Genomic DNA, 22,843 nt, shown 5'->3' on the forward strand with positions numbered 1-22,843 from the left:
TCATGAAAGAAAATCCAAATTGAAATTAATAAAAAACGATATAACTACTTAAAGGTAGATATGGAAACATTGCATTAATATTTATTTTCTATTTGCCTTTGCAGAACCCTGTCGCATGACGCTTAAACAGGAACCCGAAACGGGCTACTAAATGGTGCAATACAAGTGCCAAATACACACATACATATTATGCAAACACTCCCTATTGTTCCCCAACCCAGAACCACCCACCTCATCATTCACATCGATATCATCGCATACAGGCCCTTCTTGTTAGCTATTAAGTGCAGTAAGGAAGAAAAGGAAGAAATTACTTAAAATTGTTGCCCCCACATTTCTTTTTGATACTTTTTATTAGTATTTAAGTAGGTATTTTGGAAAATTGTTGCTTAATTTTTAAACACAAACATAAAACGAGAAAAAACTATTTTTATATTATTGATTGCAATTGAAATGGAGTCAATATGCTGCTCAAAACTTTATACACTTTAGTATGTACTGTGAGTTTGTTGGTTATCTATATATACACATATACCTTTATATTTACAAGCCTATTAAAACGATATGCAATATTTTGTTTTAGGTTAGGGTGTTGTCAAGGAAATTTTTAGTTTTAAATTACACACACACTATGTTAAATACTGTACGAAGATTGAGATGAAGAACTATTTTTATATAAACATATTGTATGAAATACAACGTAATTTAAAATGGCTGAGAATAAAAAAAAACATTTTGGAAAAAATGGCTACAAAATAATTGCTTCTTAGAATAATCATACCTAGCATTCTTTTAAAATTGAAAATCGAATGCCGTTAATTATTTCAGTGCTGTCAAACACCGATAAATTACATGTTTCAAAGCTGCTTGCTATGAAACGCACACACGTGCTAAAGTGGCGAAGATATCGGTGCTATCGATTGTTTTACTGTTTTAATCGCTAGCTCAGACCGCGTCGCTTTTAAACATCATTTTTAAAGAAATTGTATTTATTCTGTAATTATACATTGCCTATTTTGTCACTGCTAACTCTTAATAGAAAACAGGCCTGTGTATTAAGTGCAAAACAGTTATCGGCAAACTAGTGAAAGCAGTGAAGTGTCGTACTAAGTGAAGGCACAAGGACGCCAAGAGATTGCGGCGGCGCACATTCCAACACACGCACGCGCGCTTTTCTGCCAAGGCCGAGCCACAGGCTCTATCGTTATCGTTTTTTGTGGCAGCAAAAGCAACAGCAGGACTAAGCCGCAGCATCAGCTCACACATTTGCCAACATGAGCAAGGAAATCTACTATTCGGATAAATATTACGACGAAAAATTCGAGTATAGGTATGTATGTGTGTGCGTGTAGTATGCACATATTTATAAATAATTGCATTTGTGTGTGTATTTATTTTGCAAACTCATTGCAATTACAGACATGTTGTCTTGCCGAAGGAGCTTGTCAAATTGGTGCCCAAAACACACTTGATGTCGGAGGCGGAATGGCGTGCGATTGGCGTACAGCAATCCCGCGGCTGGATACATTATATGATCCATAAGCCGGAGCCGCACATTCTGCTATTTCGGCGACCCAAAACAGAGGAGTAGAAGATGTGCGTGCGTAGCGCAGAAACAGAAAGGGGTCGATCCGCACGAGCAACAACAACAATAACTGCCACAGCTGTAAAACATACACACACACACACACAGAGGCATTGTCATGCCTGCATACATACATAGATATGTGTGTGCAAACGACGTCCGGCAGCTGCTGCTGCTGCTGCTGCCTCTGCCACAAAAGGTGGTAAAAACAACTGTTGCTGTCAGCCAAGGAGCGTACCCTACACACGCACACACACACACGCACACACACTCGCACACTACATCCCTGTAAAAGTAAAATCTCGTTTAACTAAGTTGCCATTTGGGTTTTGAGCGCTATTCCCGACATTGTCGCAGAATGTGCAAAAACAAACAAGAATAAGGAGTTGCCATTACCTTTTTAATATGTTGCCTTGAATTACGTTTTTAAAAACACCTTACCAAGAAACATGATGCTGTCCCCCCACACCCCACCCACAACACTTCTTTTAGCTCGTAGTTTGTCTTAGAAACCGTGAAAACAAATGTAAAAAGCCTGCAGATCTGCGTGAATATTCTTTTGAATTTCACTTTTCTGCGCATTATTGCTTAAATAGAAATATGATAAAAGAAATATTTGTGATCTTGAAATTTTTAATCAATTTAAAACGCATTATTAATCAATATATAATGCATTCGTCTACACATAATATAAACTTAAAATAAATACAAATATGTATCTGTAAATGTATAAGCCAAGCTGACGGCGTTGATGGAGAAAATATTTGTAAGCCGTGAACCGGCATTTCATTATTATTTTAAGAAGGGATGAGCTGGAGCTATGCCTACTAAGTGTTTGGATGCTTAATCACAATACTAACTAAATGTAAAGGTACAATACGAAAATTTAATGACATTTGTTTCAAATCTAACTTATTACATTTTCTTCTATGCAGTTGAAAATTGCAAACTGACACTGACCGTTTAAATATGCCATGAAAGAAATACTTTCCCAACTTCCAGTCGTTTAAGATATTTGGAGTTACACACTTAATGCATCTTGCTAAAGCTTAATCACAATATTTACTAAATGTAAAGGTACAATATGAAAATTTAATGACATTTGTTTCAAACCTAACTTATTACATTTTCTTCTATGCAGTCGAAAATTGCAAACTGATCACACAAAGCGTGTTTAAATATGCCATGAAAGATATACTTTCCCAACTTCCAGTCGTTTAAGATATTTGGAGTTACACAATTAATCCGTCTTGCTAAAGTTAAACAAAAATAATTAATGGTAAGTTTCGTTTTAAGCTTATACTATTAAGGAGCCCTATCTATCAAAGATCGCCAACGCAAAATATAATTTTATAGTGTTTTTAACACTTGTAATACTGTCAGCTCGCCCGCTCGCTCTGAAAAAATCAACAGTCGGTACTTCTGACCGATTCTTGTTTGAATAAAATAGTCAACAATCATTTATTATCGGTTCTCTAACTGGACATCGCGGCCAATTATCTACAACATTATTTTAACCTGCTTCGTTCTAGGGAATCCAAAGGATTATAAATAAATTAAAAATTATAGAAGTCAGCGAATGTATATTGTATAGACTGTTTCGTATATACATAATTTTTATTTCAATCGTTTTTCAAGTTGAGAACAGATTTTCAACATTGTAGGTATCGGAAGAACGAAAGAACGCACCATGTTTGGCATATTTTGTCTACATATATATAGTATATGTTATATTTGCTAGTGAAGACTAGGGACTTCTCAAGGAATTTCATAACTTATAAAGATATAGGTTTTATTCATTTATTTACTGACGTGCAAATACATTTTCGTCAAAAATTTAAAACTTTACGTAGTTATTCCTGCAGTCGTCTTTTTTGGTTTGATCATCAGTTTTTTGGACTTCAATCTCGCATCGTTCCAAGATAGTCTAGAATATGGGTCGTTTATGTTGCTGTGGATAGTGTCAATTAATAATATTAATAATAATGGGAAGAAAATCTTAAATTTACTACTTACTCCAAAAAAGAATGGTACCACCAACCACTTCTTCATGCACAGAGAATTTTAGAATGTCTATATTCGCGGCTACTAAATTTAGTAAACTTTTGCGGTGTTTCGTAAATAGTAGCGTTACCGATATAATTGCCTATTCTTTTTATTATGTAAGCCCTCTCCTCGCTATCAATTTCAAATTGTTCAAAACGGACATAAAAAGTCTGATTGTCGTTTCTCTCAATCAGTATATATGGGGTTTCCATTTGATTATTTGGTGCAGCTTTTCCATTCCAAGGAAATATTCACCATTCAAATTGCCAAACCATAACCGATAATCCTCACATATGCGATTAAAATCGATACTACCATCGAATCGACGCTGAATCACAATCCAGCCCGAACCCGCTACTCCAGTATCACAAAGAGCTGAGAATGGCTCAGCTATGCCCGGAATTTGTAGGACTTTAGTTTTTGAAGAGTTTTCAAAGGACTCACAAATGAGGATCTCTTTGTTGTTTTCCAACACAGTTGTAGGACCAAAACTGCTTTGTGTAGCCGCCAACCGACTTGCGGAGTCATTCTCTTTGCCTGATAGTCTAAATTCATTGTCTTTTACTATTCGTTCAGCGCCGTTATTGCTATTAACGATATATGACTGAATTATAGAATTCTGAGCTGTTAATTGATTTGATTTTTCATCTAGTCTTGCATTCCACATTCTCCACATTCCACTGTTTTTATTTCAAGCTGATTTTTGAATTCCGTGATTTCTTTCTTTAGAGAAGCAAGCTGGACTTGTAGCTTCGCAATGTGACTATCCCTTTCTTTAATAATGCTTTCGTATTCGTTTGATTTATATTTGTGAATTGTTTCGGATGTCTCCGATGTCCGCGATGATAACTTCTGTTAGCAGTATGTGCCGCATTTCTTCCAGCTCTGTTATCATATCTTTCTGAAAATAAAAAGACTTCTGTCTTTTTGTCCATAACATTATGGTAGTTGCCTGTAGATTTGCAAAATGTTGCGCAACAAATTAAAAATAAAATCAGCGGAAACATTGCGGATGATTCCATCACTCTTTAATATTAGTCCTCGAGCTGTTTCCGCGTTTCTGACTCTGCGAATGGCAGTAAAATAAATGTTGGTTTTCATGAGACTCAGCCTCATTGGGTTATCTTGAGACTTTAAGATTAGGTTATCAATAAAGCGACTCAGAGGTTACGCTTTTGAATTTTATGTGTGATAATAAATAAAACAATAAGTATAATATAGAAAGGAATGGAACGCTACCGTCAGGCGGATTCAACTCTGAAATACCCTGTGCACATATGAGATTTGGAGAGTCTACATACCTAGTTTGGTGAATATGGGCTCATCCGTTTTCGAAATCAGGCGTTCATTCAGACAGCCTTGTTCACATAAAATTACAGACAGATGGATGAGCAGGGTAATTATACCCTGTACCCGTAGGGTAAAAAGGGTATATTAGGTTTGTGCAAAGCTTCTAACAGACAGAAGGTAGCATCTCGGACCCTATAAAGTATATATATATTATATATTCGATCTAGACACGTCCGTCCGTCCGTTCGTCTGTCTGGATGAACGCCTGGATTTTGCAAACGGGTGAGCGTACATAAACCAAACTTGGTAAGTAGACGCTCCTAATCCCTAGTCTATACGAGTTTATTTTCCTTTTTTGAGTTTAAAAAAAAAAAGTTTTTTAATTAAACTATATAATTATCTACTTTTGTTTCATTTAAATCGGTTAATTCTAAGAAAAGTTATTAGCGAAACAATTGCCTTTGTTCTTTAAAGTCGTAGGTAAATGTATTTAATTTCTCCTTTATATCAATTTGGGAAGTTCTATTTTAAATAGGTAAAGCAGCCCCCATTAAAGTTAATTTTAAGTTACAGCAGAGATGAAAAATATTTCCTAAGCGCCTAAAATTAAACTACTTTGTAGTGTAGCTTAACTGCTGCCATTGCCATAGACCACTTCAACTTTGTTACCCGAGCTCTGGCATATACATACATATGTTCCTGTGTATGTTTATAAAAAAGAGATTATTTATATAGCTCGACAAGAAAGTTTAGCAAACGCCGTTGCCCAAAATGCGCGCCTCACACAAATTTTAGTTGAGTATTTCCGGTTTATTGTCGCTTTATTTTCTACTTTTTCTATTTGTTTTTTTTTTTGTTTTTGGTTTTTTGTTCTCTGTAATAAAAATCAACACCGCTCCCGCCGCTGCGTCGCAGCTGCTGCCTTTGATCTGCTAAATTCGATTTGCCTTGGGGGTTAGTTTTCTCTAACAGAGCGCGCAGCACATGCTGGTGGGAAACGCATGAGCGGCCGTTGGTTGGGATGCTCGTCATTTAGTATGTTTGTGTTTAGTTAGTAACTAAGTGGCCTAGGCCCATCTAAAATGCCGGACGGCTCGACTGCCTGCAATGGCGTTGACAGCATTTGTCACAGTCGTCAGAGTCCCTTGGAATGGAGGCCAGCGCTTTGCTTTCTATATGAAAACCAGTATGAGCAGCTTAAATACCCTTTCTGCTTTAAAAAAAACTGATTCAAGTATTAATTTTGTAAGTTATTGGATAATGTAAAGCGGTAATTGAATATTAGTGTTTCAACTGATTTTGTTTAATCATATTTGTTAGTTTTTTTTTTCTTGTAATTATGACTGGAACTTTTAAATTTTTAGTTTAACTTTGTTTTGTTCTTTTTTTGCGAAATTCACTATTATTTGTTTTAATATAAAAATACCTATCTGTAAACTACATCTCCGAGTATACAGAGAAGTATAAATGGAATTGGAACTAGCAAGGGATCTTTTTTACATTTGTCACCAAAAACACGCAATACCTTTGTATTGAAGCGTATGATAACTAACTGTAACTACCTTTACACAACAACAGCAACAATGTAGGGCATTTCGGTCACCTCTTTCTCATATCCAGATCCATGCAAGCATTTATGCCCATGCCTGCCAACGACATTTGGACCGGAACTGTCGATCTTCATTTTTGACACTGGAAATTTGAAATAGATGTGAGCGTGTTGCCCATGCTATTAATATTGAAATACACACATGCTGTGTGTACAAAAATTGCACGTACACAATATATTTGTGTCTCTATAAATATATATTATAGGTGGCAAAGTTCATTTAGTCCACTCGACACGATAATGAGGATGAGCGCTTGTAAGGGGGCACCACAAGTTCCAAATAGCAGGCTATGTTGAATGGTAGAACGATATGCATAATGTGGTATCAGAAGAATCTCCGAAAGAAATAGATAGAGTAAGTTATGGATAGAATGGGCGAAGGATACTTTTATACATCCCTTGACAGATATATTATTTGAAAATTATTTAATAAATCCAATTAATGAATGGAATGAACATACAAGTACATATAACACACTTAATTATTCACATATTTTATAAGAATCAATATAATAATATACTGAAAAAGAGAAAAACTTCTCTGCTGTCTAAGCTAAGATAGCTTTTTCCTGTCCTCTTTCTTTCTAAAATGTACTTAATGAAGTGGGATTTAGTATGAGTATTTAGCGGGCTATTGAAACGACGGATCGTGTTGACATAAGTGGCCTAAATATAGCAAACTAAACAAAAAACAATCTAAGCTAACTGATTGACCGACTTATACTATTTGTTTGTTTAGAAATTAAATCTGCATATACGCTTTTTTAGACTTAAACAGGCTGTTATGTCTAACATACATGTACTTGCATGTTAACAGCACTTACTTTAAAACTGCGCTGTATAATTAAATTCGTATAAGACTGTTAAATTAACATTAACATCTCAGCTGAGACTCTGCTGTTAATTATTTGTCGTCGCTTTTCTTCACTTCACAAGCGCCTTTGCCTGAACATTTAGGTTTTTTCGAAATGGTCGCTCGTTTACTATTTCATGCAAAAAAGAAACATTTAAGGGATGTTTTGCCATTTCAGCAAAGCTTATTGTTTTGCTTTTAGTGCATAAATGCCATTTTAAATTTTGTAAAGAAATCAGAAGGGCTGCATTTTGGAATAATTTCCACAGACATTTGGTTTATATTTGTTGGAGGATAATCCCTAATCCCACCTAACACCATAGCATTTCTCTTAATCGCTAATTACAAGGCAGCGTCAACACTTACTGTAACCGCCGACAATCGGACTGTGATCACCTCTCTGAGCGAACAATGCAGCAAGTAATGAGAAGAGTGTTGTGCAAGGAAATGGGACAGAAACATCGACACTGAACTACTTATTGAGTGTGTATGTATTTGTATGTGTAGAGAGGAGAGTGCGGGCGGGAAGATGAATAGTGTGTAAGGAGCAAAATGATAATGAACTCTTTTCAATTTCACTTGCTCTAAAGAAAGCGAAACTATGTCTGTGCAAGTACAAGTACGCACACATTTAGTGGCTGTGGAACAAGACGACAAATTACGCGATGCCAAGTCACCGAATGACAACGGACGGCAACGGGGCGTATGAGTTACGTGCGCTGGGCAGCGCAGCATCATCATGCAATTGATAAGCATCGCGGCAGCGGTAGCAGCAGCAGCAGCAGAAACAGAGCTCGCGGCAGCGCAGTCGGCGTTTGATGAATGAAAACAAGCGAATACACTCATACACGCCTAAATTTTCGCTTGCCAGTGTATACAGTTATCTATTAGCATATATAGTACTATATAGTACTCATTTCGCGCTTTTGGCGCGACAAGCGTCGATGTCGACGTCCACGTCAGCGTCAGCGTTGACGTTTCTGCGGTTCGTCGTCGTCGTTGTCGTCTCTGATACTTTGCGCGGTCGTTGGCTATATTTCGAATTTGATTTCGATTTAGTTTTTAGTACTATTTTATAATCAGACGAGTCAGGTTCTGTTCTGTGCTGCTTCGCACAATTGCCGTTCAAAACGTCGCCAGTCATTAAGTGTATCAGTCAGGCAGTCAATTTGTTGCCTGGATGCTCGCAGGTTAAGCCGATCAGTCGATCAGTCGATCAGTCGTGCGATCGCCGCGTACGTTTCAACACTAAACGCTCTAATCTCAGTGTCCTCCAACAACAAATATCGTGTTGCGTGCGCGTGTGTTTTCAACAAACGACCAATTCTCAGAAATAAGAAAACAAAAATTCTAGACAGCAGCAAAATACATTGCATTGTAAGTGAAGCAATATTAATTTAAACAAAAGCAGCAGAAATGACACAAAATATAATGAAAAATATTTCAGTAAAAGCCTTTGAGACAGCTGCCAAATAATATTAAAAACATGGGCAATGAAATGAAATATATGTATGTACAAGTATGTACTATATGTACATATGACAAACAATTCTATGAAATTGCAAATTGTTCTATTAATGAAATGTGCTCAGTATTGGTGTCTTTGAGGATAATGTTATGCGCATCTTACAGCAGTGAAATAAAAAATAAACAAAAGCAACAAATCATAGTATGTTTTCATTATGAGAAATAAAAAGCAATTGGAAAACTTGAAACCATAAATAATTGACTAGTCACTACTAATTAATCTATCCGAAATGAATTTTAAATAAAAAGTACTTTCTTCTACTTTTTGCTGACAAATAATATGTCTTGAACGTACAAATTACAAGTATTCAATATACTATATAGTAAATGAATGTGTATTAGTTGAATGAATATATATCGTGAATGCGTCAAAAATCAGCCCAAATGCTCTTCTAATACGCGTACTCTACTAAAACTGATGTATCGTCCAGAGAGACTCTTCTAAATTCAATTAATATTTATTTTTCAAAAAATATGTTTATTTTGTGACTATCTAAGTTAGATTTAACCTTAACTTTTGGAGAAACTTGGGCGAAAAGAGTTATTGCGAGGACCTTTAGAATGACTTGTTCTTTTTAGCAGCGGTTTTAGTTTAACACGATTTTTTATCTAATAGGCCCATTAAAATGTTTTAGCTGTTACACAAAAATGCATAGCTTATTTAATCTCTTTAATCTCTTCTTCGTTCTCCACATTATAAAGCCGTTATGTTGCTGTTTTTATTTTTTACGTTTACTTAGCATCTTGTCAGATTATGGGCAAGTTTTTCGTTTTTGTTTGTTTTTTTAACAGACTCGACGCTCAATGTCATATCTGTTATGGTTATTGTTATTGTTTTGTGTTTTCATCGATTTACTAACAGTGCCTGCAGTTTAGAGAGCTAAATGAAAAACAGAGCGCGTGCAAATTGTCGATTACTGGCGCTGATAAGCGTGCGCCGCTGTTAAAATCGTCGCATCTGTTGGCCAAATGCAGCGAGGGAGTGGGGAAGGACGATTGTGAAAGAAAGCGGGGAATGATGCGTGCTTGTGTGTTTGAGAGAGAGTGTGAGAGAGAGAGAGAGAGAGAGAGAAAGAAATAGCGAGAGATTTTGGAAAGAGCGCATGTAGGCTGGTTGGTCAGGCGCCTTCGAAAAGTGTGGGTGTGGCACATATTTGCAGACACCGCTAAGGTTTTCTGTTTATTCTGCACTTGCAATTCTTATTTTTAGCATCAAACTTTTTGTTGTTGTTGTTGTAAGTTTTGTGATTTATAAAAATAGTTGCATTATTTTAGAGACAAAGAGACAAAGCGATGCGCAAGTGGCTGGGAGAGCTTTTATTGTTGCTTTTGCGTCTTGGTTGTTTACATTTTAAAGCAAACAATTTCTTGAAATATACAAGAACTTTTCTTCAAAATATGACACATTATACGAATATGTTATTTAATAAAATAACATTGATTGCACTTTTGCTAAAATTACATTGATTGCACTTTGAGGCCTGCACTTGTACATATGTCAGCATATTCTTAGCCTTGGAACTTTTGTCAGCAATATTAAACATTTTAGGTTCATTCACTTTTATTTAAAATATGTATTTTTGAGTTCTCGGTGGTCACACAGACAGGCAGACGTGCAGACGGCCGGGCAGATGAGCGGGCGCGCAGATCAGTCTACATATAACGATTCGTCTCTTCATGATGTTCATATACTTGTATGTACCTATAATGTTGGGTCTACCACGCTTCCTTCTGTCTGTTTCATACATTTGGCACATGGACTTTCTAGTATATCCTTTTATCCTTCATGTACAGGGCATAAATGTCTTATATCTGTATTGAAAACATTCAATACAATACAATAAAGTAGTGGGAGCTGAAAAAGTTGTAAAAAATTATAAAATTTAATACTTCTTGTACACTTAAAGAATCGTACTTTAATTCATAATTTGAAGAGTAGTATTTGCATAATAAGCCAACTATTGTCGACGTTCGTAGTTGGCTTTACAACAAAAATACTTGATCTAAGTTTCACATTAAAACGAAGGGAAAACGGGTCGAAAATAAATGTTGACAGCAGCTAATTTACATTCTCAATAGAAAAAAGTGCCATTAATTAATAATATTCATTCCCTAGCAACATAGCTACACTTCTGTAAGAAGTGAAACAGAATTCGATGAGAAGTTCGTAACCTTTCAATTATGGGCGACTTCGCCAATTTTTGTGGCGGCCCTTAATTGGGCAGCATTTTTAGCTTCTAGTAAGACGCCCAGTTGTATGCTCGTATACATATATAATTAATGAATTTATATGGTATATTTCTAGAATTTTCCATTTTTAATTAAATAAATTGACAGACCAATAAATTTAATCGCATTAGACACTTAAAATATATATTGTTTGTGCCGCGGAGCATTAATCAAATCACAAGTGAAGTGGCGCTCACCAGCACCTGTTTGTTCTTTTCTTTTTGCCTCAAGTATGTCAACCTAAATAAGCAAATTTATTCGTTTTGTCTGAGTAGACAAAAACACTTTTCTTATCAGTAAAAACAAAAAATTCACTGTCAGTTAAAATGTTATTGAATAAAGTCCGTCTGGGCTGCTTCAAATTTAGATTAAAATAATTTATTTTGGCATTTGCAAATGAAATCTAGAATGCTCATGTTTTAAATGAAATATTTACTGCCAATGAACTGGTAATCATTTGAATGATTTGCAGACTCTTCAAGCTGAAAAAATTCCTAAATACATATTTATAAGCTTTGTTCAATTTGTAAACTTTTCGTATGCTAAGCAATTTGTATATCAGCTACTAGTTTAAGTTTGTTTGTTATCTATGTTCGCCCATAAGACTCATACATATTCACTTTTTTTTTGCTCGAATTTCATTATCTAGTGAGCATTGTTTTAATATTTGCGCTCCAGAAGATTCCATAGATCTTGATAAGACACGAATGCTCGAATCTCAAACAGACAACTAGTCTACGGGTCAATTAAAACCAGCAGCTGCAAAACAATCGTTTTTATCAACATAGCATCATCGTTTATAGCATCCATATATATGGCTTATCATCCCATCTGGCTTAAAGCGGTTGATTCTTAGCTTAACGGTAGCTTTATGACCATGAGTTGCTAGGTGAGGTCTTTTTATTATGTTGGGTAGGTTAAAAAGATGATTAACAATTCTTTCATATCCTCTATTTCTATAGAAAGCTAACAGGATCTTTTCTCTGAGAAGGACATACATACATACTTCGTAGAATATACTATAGTTTTGAATTATTTAAATGTTGTAAATTATCTTTGATTATGTATTTCTATATTTAAAATTTGTCAGAAATACCCCTTTTGCTATATATTTCCTCTACGCATAATATAGCAATCAAATGGAGATTGGTGCTTTTACTTGTGCATCCAAGCTGTAATCTTGTGTGTCCTTGCAGGGCGGACACTGCAAGCCAAAAGGCTTAATGAACTTGTATGCGAAGGGTATGAGGCGGGGGCCTTAAGTGCAAAGCAAGTGAATGCGCGCTAATAGATGAAAGCGCGGGCGAGGTAATCCCCACCTGACAATTGGGTTATTAAGGCGTTCAAGTGGCGCTCATGCCTTTCTGCATTAGCAGTATAGAGGTATGATATATCAAGGATAATTATCATGCGCATAAAAGAGGATCTGAACGATATGATAATGTCTTTGAATCAATTATGAACGGACTACTTTACGATTATTCAGTGCTTTATGCTGCACTAATGATATCTATATCTATCTATAAATCTATTTACGAATAGCCAATCAGTCTGGAATAGTTTCGGTTATATTATTATTATAATCCTGGATTATAGTTAAATATTTTTCATTTTGTCCAACACCCAGTTAATCAATAATTGAGCCCACTTAGTAAGTAAGTCATATTGATTGGCATGATCTCAGTCTATGGTCTAACTCATTGCAGTTTCGTTCAGTCTGAACTGGTTTTTCAATAGGCGTCGGCATTTTAATTTATTCTCCCATAAAGTATGAGACTCGCCTTTTCTAGCATATGTCCACGCTCTCGCTGTTTGATGTTTTTATAATTGTTTACAATGAAAATGCAAATTAGAAGCAGCATTGACACTGAAATATTTGTTGTTTTGCATTTATTGCATGTACTTGTATTAAAAAAGGTGTCTAGCTATTTAATTAGTAAGCATATTTAAGCATACATATATACATATATGTGTATAAACACTCCCGCAGCAACAACAACGAACGACAGCATTAGTTGCCGGCAATTGTTATTTTTATAGCCTGTACCCAAAGGGTGAAAGGCTATACTAGTTTTGTGCGCATGTATGTAACACACTGAAGGAGGCGTGGCAGACCCCACAAAGTATATATATTCTTGATCAGGATGAGAAGCCGAGTCGATATAGCCCTGTCCGTCCGTCCGTCTGTCCGTCTGTCCGTCTGTCCGTCTGTCTGTCCGTCTGTCCGTATGAACGCAAGGATCTCAGAAAGTATAAGAGCTAGAATAACCAAACTTGGTTTCCATATTCTCCTAAGACCGAGAAAGTACGAGTTTGAGTTTTTTTTCGATGCACCCCCCCACTCCCCCGCAATTCGTGTTTTTTCTTATAACTTCCGTAATTCTCGGAATTTTGAAATCAATTTTGGTAGGTACATCCAGTTAGTACTAATGTGTCCGTGTGCCAAATTTCATCATGATAGGTCAATTCTGAAGAAAGTTATAGCCATAAGTAAAATCGCTGCTCATGCGCTGCCTCTGTCGGCAGCGCTGCCCGCAGCTGTTGTTGTTGTTGCTGCTTTGGTTCAACTTTGTGCTGCATACATACACGCATATAAACACGCATAGGTACGTGATGTAAATGTATGCTGTTAAAACTAAACATAAACATATACTCTAATTTAATTTAATTAATTAATTCATTAATTTTTTTTAATAATTTAATTTTTTTTAAAATTTTTTTTTTTTAATTTTTCTTTTTTTGTGGAGGGTACAGGCTATTTTACTGTCGGGCTTGCTCGACTGTAGCGTTCTATCTTGTTTTGTTTATTCAACTGATTGACCTTTATGCCAATCAATGCAGGGCATTTCGCAGTTGTTGCGAGCTGTCCAGTATGTGTTAGAAATAGAGGTTAGTGGCATGCTTAATCAGCACTTTCTGGGCGTGTTCCACTCTATTGATAAATATTATTTGTGTAGTTTCTAGACAATTCGACGATTTTCAAGGTTGGAAGAGAAAATCTATCATGGATCTTCAATTATTTTGGTTTGACTTGCTTAGCTTTAAAGACTTTACAGACTGTAAAGAACTCATTAATTAACAGCTTTTATACGCAGTCCTTGTCAGTTATTATTATTATTTTAAAACGAGCAATACTTTTCTATGAAATTTGTCCTAAAATGAGAAATTAGAGTTTGTCATTCTCATCCATAGAAAGAAGTAAAAATACTATACTACAAGTATCCCCACTAAAAATTACATTTATTTAACACTTGAGATAAAATGCTGAAGAACAAAATAAATATTTAACAACATTTGTTTTTAAAGAGACCGTAAATATTAGAAATTTGTGAAGAAATATGCCAAGTGTGCAGTTGAAGAGCTACAACAAACAGACGGATGACTGCAGCAATACGTGAATTACTTGTATGATTATAATAAATTGGTTATATTGCACAATTATGCGATCTAGTTCAAGTTCCCCAGTTTGAATGATAAATATCGTTGCACCCCAAATAGCTTTCATCATCATCAGTCGCTTCGAATTTCCATGGCAATCCTATACTTCCGTTGTCATTCACACCAAGTTCAATAGCAGACTTGTGATCCTGCCATGCTTAATTGCAAAGCCCACATGCTCGTATATCACAAGCTTCCGTTTAGGAAGTGCAATATTATTTATAAATAAATTGAAATGATTAGTGAAGCACTTTACATACAAGTATTATATATACTTTGACTTTTTCGCGCTTGCATTGGAAAACATTTGTTCCTACTCAGAAGTATGTGTAAATAAATTCATTTACTTGCACTATTCGCGGTCAATTCTGTGGAAAACACAGCAGCAGGCACATTTATGCAATGTTGATGCATTGCAAATAAACAAAGTAATAATAAAAAAACAAGAATAACAAACAAATAGCGGCACTGTCTGACTAAGGGGCTAGGCGTGACGACATACTCGTGCCTAGGCGGCATATTAATGTGCAGTTTTTGTAAGTAAATTAGTTTGTGAATGCTTTTCAAATTGCCATATACAAATGGGAATGTCTTATTTACAAAACAGGTTTATATGCAGTTGTATAACCGGTATGTAGATATCAAATGAGATGATCGTTAATCAAACAAGATGAAGGAAATGTAGGATAAACATGCTTTTGCTAGTTAGTTACTTAGTTATTAAAAGGCCGCATGCTTTTCATTCACCTCGGATGGTCTGTCAGCAAACCACAATATAGAACTACTATGAGCTTAGAACATACATACATAGTTTCTCCATCCACATACAATAAATGTGCACCTATTGTGAAGAATCGAATTTCATTCTCCAATAAATAGAACACACACCTATGTATCTGCTGCCACGCATACGGGGGTGTGGCACAGCCTCAACGACGAGCACATGTCACAATTCAAATACGATACAGCAATCAGATGAGCCACAGAAATGTGTACTATATAGGCAGACAGATAGGTATTCCATGAGATCCACATAATGACATTCCCAAGCGATTATTGCGCAGTTTACGAGGCACGCGACTGTTTTCATTTCAGCCACGATCAATGATCTCATTACCTCATGTGGGATGATCAATCAGGGAGCGAGCCCTTATGCTAGGAATTCAACCGGTATTTATCGGTAATTGCACATTTCTAGAACTGATTTAAGCAGCTTAATGTGTATTTGAAGAAGCCTGCCATTGTAATGGACAGACGAAACTTATCGCTGCAATAATTTCAAGTTGGCGCTTGCTAAATATTTATTAGTGATAGTTTCAATTACTTTAAATCGAATATATAGTACTTGTATATAAAAATCTCATGCCCGGCCAGAAATATTCACATTTATAACCTCTTAAAATTAATTCAAATCCTTGAGCATAGCTCTGTAGTGCTTAGTTGTATTCAATACTGCAATCGATATGTGTGTTTGTTTTTATTTATTAGCGTTTTAGTTATTATACTTTTGCTCGATTTGTTACAATTATTTGTGAATTTGTATTTGGTTTACATTTGCATTTCACAAAGGTACATTTGCCTTCTCCTAATGATTTTAGTCTTTCAGAACCAAATTCAATTTGCTGTCACATTCAAATATGTACTTGTCGAAAATGCGATCAAATTTGTAAATTACATTCTTGCCACATCTGCCTGTGAATTGTATTGCCATTGAGGCAACAAATAGGCACGAGTAGCGAAGTGTGAAATTTCTTTATTAATCCATTGTGCTGCACAGCTCTCTACTGTGGTTTCGTACCACAAGTACTACTCGAATGTATGTGCATAGATCGTTGTCTGTGCGCCCAATTAAGCACTCTTTTTACATTGAGACTAACATCAATTTGGGTCAGTTCTGAGTGTTGGCACATGATCGGACTATCAGCTTTCATTGATCACACCGTCGGAGGGGACGCGTATGGCCATTTGTGGGGCACAAATGATGGCCTTGCACCCACGGTAGAGAGCGCGCATTACTTTTCATTAGTTGGCGAATTCTATTCAAATTCACTTGATGGAAAATGTTTATCGAGTCCATTAATTGAGCTGCATTTATGGATGCAATTTGTTTGTTTGTAAACAATTTTTAGCACATTTGGTGCGAAAAACTGCAAGTGCAATGAATTTGAAAACAAAACCAAAGTGTCAAAGCCTAATTGGTGCTAAAAGCCGTTGGGGTTTTAATTGCCAGCCACAATATTTGTATTATTCTATAAGGGTGTGTCGATGCCAGCTTACATGGCTGAGTATTTGGGCATACTTGGGCAGCACTTTCAACGACCTTGGTTGTTGCAGCCCTAAGTACAGCAAATCCTGAAAGTTTGGGCAACTTCCTTCCGCGAAACGCAACAAACAACATCCGCCCATTGACTACTGAAGCGTCAAAAGTAACACCACCAGGCAAATCGCAAAAACCGATGGCAGCTGGTTATATAAACCAACATACATACAAGTATGTACATACAGGCATGCTCGTATACCCCTTGAATTGAGAACCATACCGAATCGGTTCTACGAGCGAGCGACGCGCCCGTTGCGGATGCTGGATCGCAGTTTTCGCTTCAGGTTCATGGGGGTTGTAATTTGAACTCATTTGCCAAAAGCTCGACATCTGAGCTCGCTCGTTCAGTAGTCAACGGCTTGCCGCCAAGCGAGGTAGAAGCGAAAAACTCGGACGTGAAATAAAAAGCCTATATAAGTAGACGCAAAATAAACTTTTGCAGCTGCGCATGTGCGATAGACTTGTTGAAAAAAGTGAGCTGACAGGATTAAAATACTTATAAGCTTTTAGGGTGAAAAAAGGTGATACTGCAAAGTGCATTAAAAATAAGCTAACATTGTATAAATTAAACACAGCATAAAGGAAAGCGGGCATAGTTCTATAAAATAATAATAATAATAATTAGGCGCCTAAAATGAGGCACTTTTAGTGACCGCAATCGTTGGATTTCTTAGGATGGGCGTTCCTAATCCATCAAATGCGCTTAAGAGCTTAAACGTTTCAATGGAAACACAAAAATTATAATAAAATATGTGTACACAAGGCAACAGAAGTGGAACAGTAAAAAAAAAAACACAGTAGAAGTGCGTTGTACCTGAATGCGCTCATAAAAAGAGGCCTTGAAAGGTTTTCACTTACATTTCTTAAAAAGCTATAAATAAGGCTTAATCTTAGAGGCAACTAAATATTTATTTAGAACACAAACAGAATATATTTAAATGGCAAAGGTGACTCATAAATTTGTTTTAACCTTACAGCAACCCATAAAGAAATTATTTATAAAAGCTTGGGGTATTCAAAAATATGAGCGCCCAGTGTGGGGCCTTAAAATGGATTAGTTTCATAGGAATAATAACAGGCTTTCCGTTTCTCTACTTGCAGCAGCAAACCTAAGGAGAAGGTCCCTAAATTGGCTTAGCTTTGTCTAAGTCCAAGGGAATTCTAATTCATATTGACAACGCATCGAAATAGTGCGTTCTGATCTAGAGCGCACATCTAATCACACACACACACACACACACACACATTCAAAATGACGCGACCCAAGCAAGATGAAAGCAAATTCAAAAGTTTCATGAAGGAGAATGTGCTCACAATGGCCACCGTCATTGGTGTCTTTGCGGGCGGCCTCGTGGGCTTTATCATTAAGAACAGCACCGGCGAATGGACAAAACGTGAGATTATGTATATATCATTCCCGGGTGAGATATTCTTGCGGTAAGTGAGAGGCCATTTGCAGATCCTTAAGTCCTGAACTTTATTAACTATTCCATTGCCAATTTCCAGCATGTTGAAATGTCTCATTGTGCCCTTACTGGTTTCTTCCATAACGAGCGCTATTGGTGGCTTGGATCTGAGCATGTCCAGTAAAATTGCCACAAGGTAGGTCACTTACAATTCTATTAATTGTATCTTTTCAATAACGGGTTGTTGTTGTTGCAGAGCGATAACATATTACTTTGTTACGACTCTATCTGCCGTTATATTGGGCATTTGTCTAGTCACAACCATCAGGCCCGGCCAGGGCGCCAAAATTGTGGAAACGCGCACCGAGACTATTGATAAGGCATCAAAGGTGTTGACGCCCGATACGTTAATGGATTTAGTGCGGTAGGTGGACGGACTCGAGAAATATTTATTATCACTTACACTAACACTTCAATATTTTTGTATTATAGCAATATGTTTACGGATAACATCATACAGTCCACAATGTTTCAGGTAAGCCACATCTAATTAAAAAATGAAATAGAATTAAAATTAGAACTGTCGCCTAAAATTAAAAAACAATAGCCTTGCTTAAGTATTTGGTTGACAGTGAACATTAATTGGTTTCCAAGAAATATACCATTATTTTTAGTTGTTAATGAAAGTGGTTAGGAATGGGAGAAACAAGATGAAACGTTAATAACTGCAAAAGAATAATAGCATTTGAGGTGGTTTTTGAAGGAAAGGAATAGCTGGAGTGAAAAAGGGCGACGAAACATTAGAAATGGGAACATAAGTGATAAATGTGATGGTTTTTAATGATCTCATTATACGTGACTGATTTTTAGTTTGGGGTTTATGCACGTTGAATAGAGAGGACTAATTAGATTGTTTGATTGAAAAATAGTTACAAAAAGATACATTGTAACACGCGGGAATTATTTAAAACGAACTTGTTTGGAAGTAGGAATGGCTGGCAGTGGAAATTTCTGTAAGGGAATGGAATATCACTGAGTGTTACTGAGCTGCTGAAATGCCACCACATTTAGGGGCCCCTCTGCTGTGTCTTGTCACGATCGCTAATCCGCGAAATGGCATTACGCATACGCACTGTTGGGCCACTGAACGTCAACGTCAATTATCCAATTGTGGTGCTACTGCTGAGGTTCTGCAGCGCAAAAATCTGTTTACAACAAAAAAAGTCGCATAATCAAAACTGACATGAGTCGCTGCTTTCGTCCGTGCGGTATTTGGGGATAACATCGGCCAATGAACAAAACAAATGGGAAACGGCGAACGAGTGCAGCGGCAGTGCTTATGGTTTATATTTCAATTATAGCACGTACAAATATTTAAATGAATCTACACCCGCGCGCGTGTGTGTGTGTGTATGTGTGTGTGTGCATCCATTAGCAGCTCAGCTTTAAATTGAATCAAAGCACCAAGCAGAGGGCTGTTGAAATACTCCTCCACACATACTTATATCTCGGATGCATATTTACGTACACAATTGGATTATTGGGGTGTACTATAACCACTAAGATCTTTGCCTAAATTGCTTACTTCTCTCAACCCACAGCATCGCACAGAGATCTTTGAGAATACCAGCATTTCGCCCGCATGTAAGTGAGAAAATAAGGAATTCAAGCGAACTCTCCATTGATTGATCAAATACTACTTCTCCCGTTAACAGTGCCGATGGAGGAATGGGACTTCAAGTCCGCGCAACGTGAAGGCTCCAATGTTCTGGGTCTAGTCATGTTCAGTGTGATATTAGGAACGACCATTGGCCGGATGAGGGAGAAGGGCCAGCTGTTGCAGGATTTCTTTACCACGCTCAGTGAGGCAATGATGACAATCACGTCCTGGGTTATTTGGTAAGCAAACGGGGGAGCACCAGTTTATAGGAAATGCGCTCAAATCAAGTTGCCTTTTAGGATATCGCCGCTGGGTGTTGCATTTCTGATAGCGGCTAAGATCATTGAAATGGAATCTATAGCTGCCACCATACAGTCATTAGGCTGGTATTTCATCACAGTTATGATAGGCCTATTCCTGCATGGCTTTGGTAAGTTTATGTTTGATTTAATTGATTTTTATTATATTATTATACTTGGTATACTATACATTTATATTTTATTTCTAAGAGCTTTGACTCGCAGTATCATGAATTTATTCTTTTCAAAAAGAAAATACAATCATGTTTTAATTAAAATCCATTTAAATAATTTTGATAATTGAATATTTTTCTTTTCACAAAAAATAAAATATTTAAAAAAAGAAAACAGTCCAAGGGAATTACATTAAAAAGATTCAAAATCGAGAAATTGAAAACGATTCCATCCCCGCTTTTCATAATTAAGGCTAATTGGAAGCAGGCATCGTACTTATGTGTATTAAATAATTTCTTTAGGTACCATTGCCGTGATATTCTTTTTGGGAACACGTCGACTGCCCTATCGCTATATTGCCAAGCTCAGTCAAGTGCTGGCCACAGCATTTGGCACAGGATCGAGTTCGGCTACGATGCCGTTAACCATCAAATGTCTGGATAATATGGGCATTGATCCGCGAGTTACGCGTTTCGTCATTCCTGTGGGCGCCACCATCAACATGGATGGCACGGCCTTGTACGAGGCTGTTGCGGCCTTGTTCATTGCTCAGTATCGTGAGATGAGCTACTCCTTTGGCACCATTGTGGCGGTCAGTATTACGGCAACGGCGGCTTCTATTGGAGCGGCTGGCATACCCCAAGCGGGATTGGTTACCATGGTCATGGTGTTGGACACGGTGGGGCTGGAGCCGAAGGATGTGTCGCTGATTATTGCGGTCGACTGGTTGCTGTAAGTATAGCTGTGGTTGGCTAAGTACTGCTTACTAAAGGACTTTTGTTTAGGGATCGCTTCCGCACCACCATCAACGTTATGTGCGATGCCCTCGGCACTATTTTGGTTAATCATCTGTCGAAGAACGATCTGGCGAGCGTAGACCGGGTAAGCTGACAGGCCCTATGAATAGTTTTTAAACGCAGTGCTCACATTCTTTATGCCTTACAGCTAAATGCTGAGCCCCATGAGCTCCTCGAGCTGGGCGCCAATGGACATGAAATGAAGGAATGAAGGCAGTCTTGCCTTGGCGCTTATAATCGCAAACGATGAGTGGGCGTGTTGTCCAAGTTGTGGACCTGGCTCCATATACTGCCACGCGACGATAGCGATAGCGATGATGACGACGATGATGAGGAGGATTATGGTAACATCGCCTATCGTTTTCGTTAGCTGGCCTCAATTTGTTTGCATTGGAGGCGACCAAGACGCATTTGAGTTTCAAGAAGATTTAAGGAAGCAGCAGCCTCTCAGCTGCCAGAGTACAAGTACTAATAAAAACACAAACACAATTAAAACAGCAACGAATTTTTAAAAGCATTTGTCTTAAGCGAGACAACTGTACAACAAAACCAACAAAAACAACAAATTAAATGAAGCAAATGAAAGAATCGATTTAAAGCGATTAAAAGAAAATTCTTCCATTTTGTTAGCGACTAAATTTGAGCAATACTTATGTATTTCATTGTGTAAATAATTTATAATATAATTACAATTAAATCAGATCGAGTTCAAATTTGCATAATTAATTTGCATAATTTCATAATTAGTAATACAAGAAGTTAAAAATTAATGGACATATTATTATAAAGTATATTTGAGGGCAACAAAAATGCAAGTCGAGAGTGTTAAAGAAAATTAAATATACATACAAGTATGTATGTATTTAGTTCTTGTTGGTGCAGTCGATAAGCAAGCTTTATAAACACAAAACCATAACCAATTATGGATCTGAAAAAAGACAATTATACTTTATAACTTGAGAATACACCTTTTATTGATTGTCATGGAAAATGGTAAAACGATCAAATAGATTTCGTAACACTATAAAACATTTAAATTTCAATGCCGTTAAAGTTCGTGTTCATAGTTGAGCTTTGTAAATACTTAATAGCTTAAGTATATATAAAAATTAACATAAACGGATATTTATAATAATAAAATTAATAATAAAACCACATTTATTGAAGGACAATAAAGCGCTGCAAGGAGCACAACGCGAAGGCGTTCAGCCGAAGCAACTGCATTATAATTTATACGTACGTATTTATTACATACTTTTAAATAAATTTAAATTAGGTTTGTGACGTCATGTAAAATCGAATCAACACTAACTCTCTAACCGATTGCAGTTTAAAATGTTTCCAACCCGGCAAGAGTATGTCGAGAAATAAAAGAATTCTAATCGTAATAAGTTGCATAACATACATGTTTGTAGTTGAGTGTAGTTTTAATGAACGTTTACTAATAAAATTGTGCGAATACATATACATATATACACATATACAACAATTTTGAGTATTTAAAGGTGCGGCTCCTTTCTGGCTGGCCAGTCTGCTGCGGAGAGGTCTTAATCGCTCGTTGAACCAACTGGTGTGCCTGTTTATCTGCAAATCTCCGAAACAGGACACCA

The 22,843-nt window shown here is 36.7% G+C and overlaps 3 protein-coding genes across 6 annotated transcripts in view; all 3 read left to right on the plus strand.

Moving 5' to 3' along the window:
• LOC115626604 (transcription factor HNF-4 homolog) overlaps nt 1-716 on the plus strand; it is a 35,563-nt gene extending 34,847 nt beyond the window's left edge. Inside the window, exon 8 of one of the 2 annotated variants that reach the window (XM_030521996.1) lies at nt 105-715. In XM_030521996.1, the coding sequence (XP_030377856.1) occupies nt 105-151 (47 nt within the window). In that variant the 3' untranslated portion in view covers nt 152-715. Of the gene's footprint in view, nt 1-104 lie in introns of both variants that reach the window. The other variant, XM_030521995.1, reaches the window with a different exon arrangement.
• Nucleotides 717-973: 257 nt separating this feature from the next.
• On the plus strand, nt 974-2,200 carry LOC115626310 (cyclin-dependent kinases regulatory subunit). Its single transcript, XM_030521645.1, has 2 exons — nt 974-1,330; nt 1,420-2,200. Exons 1-2 carry the CDS (start codon nt 1,275-1,277, stop codon nt 1,589-1,591), a joined length of 228 nt encoding a protein of 75 aa, XP_030377505.1. The 5' UTR covers nt 974-1,274; the 3' UTR covers nt 1,592-2,200.
• A 646-nt stretch (nt 2,201-2,846) lies between these two features.
• On the plus strand, nt 2,847-22,702 carry LOC115626309 (excitatory amino acid transporter 3). 3 transcript variants are annotated; one of them, XM_030521644.1, is made up of 11 exons: nt 2,847-2,864; nt 17,999-18,334; nt 18,404-18,499; nt 18,560-18,727; nt 18,796-18,838; nt 19,905-19,947; nt 20,019-20,202; nt 20,263-20,393; nt 20,739-21,168; nt 21,222-21,318; nt 21,382-22,702. In XM_030521644.1, exons 2-11 carry the CDS (start codon nt 18,150-18,152, stop codon nt 21,442-21,444), a joined length of 1,440 nt encoding a protein of 479 aa, XP_030377504.1. In that variant the 5' UTR covers nt 2,847-2,864; nt 17,999-18,149; the 3' UTR covers nt 21,445-22,702. The 3 variants fall into 3 exon arrangements, with proteins under 3 accessions (XP_030377504.1, XP_030377502.1, XP_030377503.1); XM_030521642.1 differs by lacking the exon at nt 2,847-2,864 and adding an exon at nt 8,476-8,760; XM_030521643.1 differs by lacking the exon at nt 2,847-2,864 and adding an exon at nt 17,246-17,370.
• Nucleotides 22,703-22,843: the final 141 nt, after the last annotated feature.

This window comes from Scaptodrosophila lebanonensis, unplaced genomic scaffold, assembly GCF_003285725.1.
Source record: "Scaptodrosophila lebanonensis strain 11010-0011.00,11010-0021.00 unplaced genomic scaffold, SlebRS2 tig00000085-arrow-pilon, whole genome shotgun sequence".
NCBI lineage: Eukaryota > Metazoa > Arthropoda > Insecta > Diptera > Drosophilidae > Scaptodrosophila > Scaptodrosophila lebanonensis.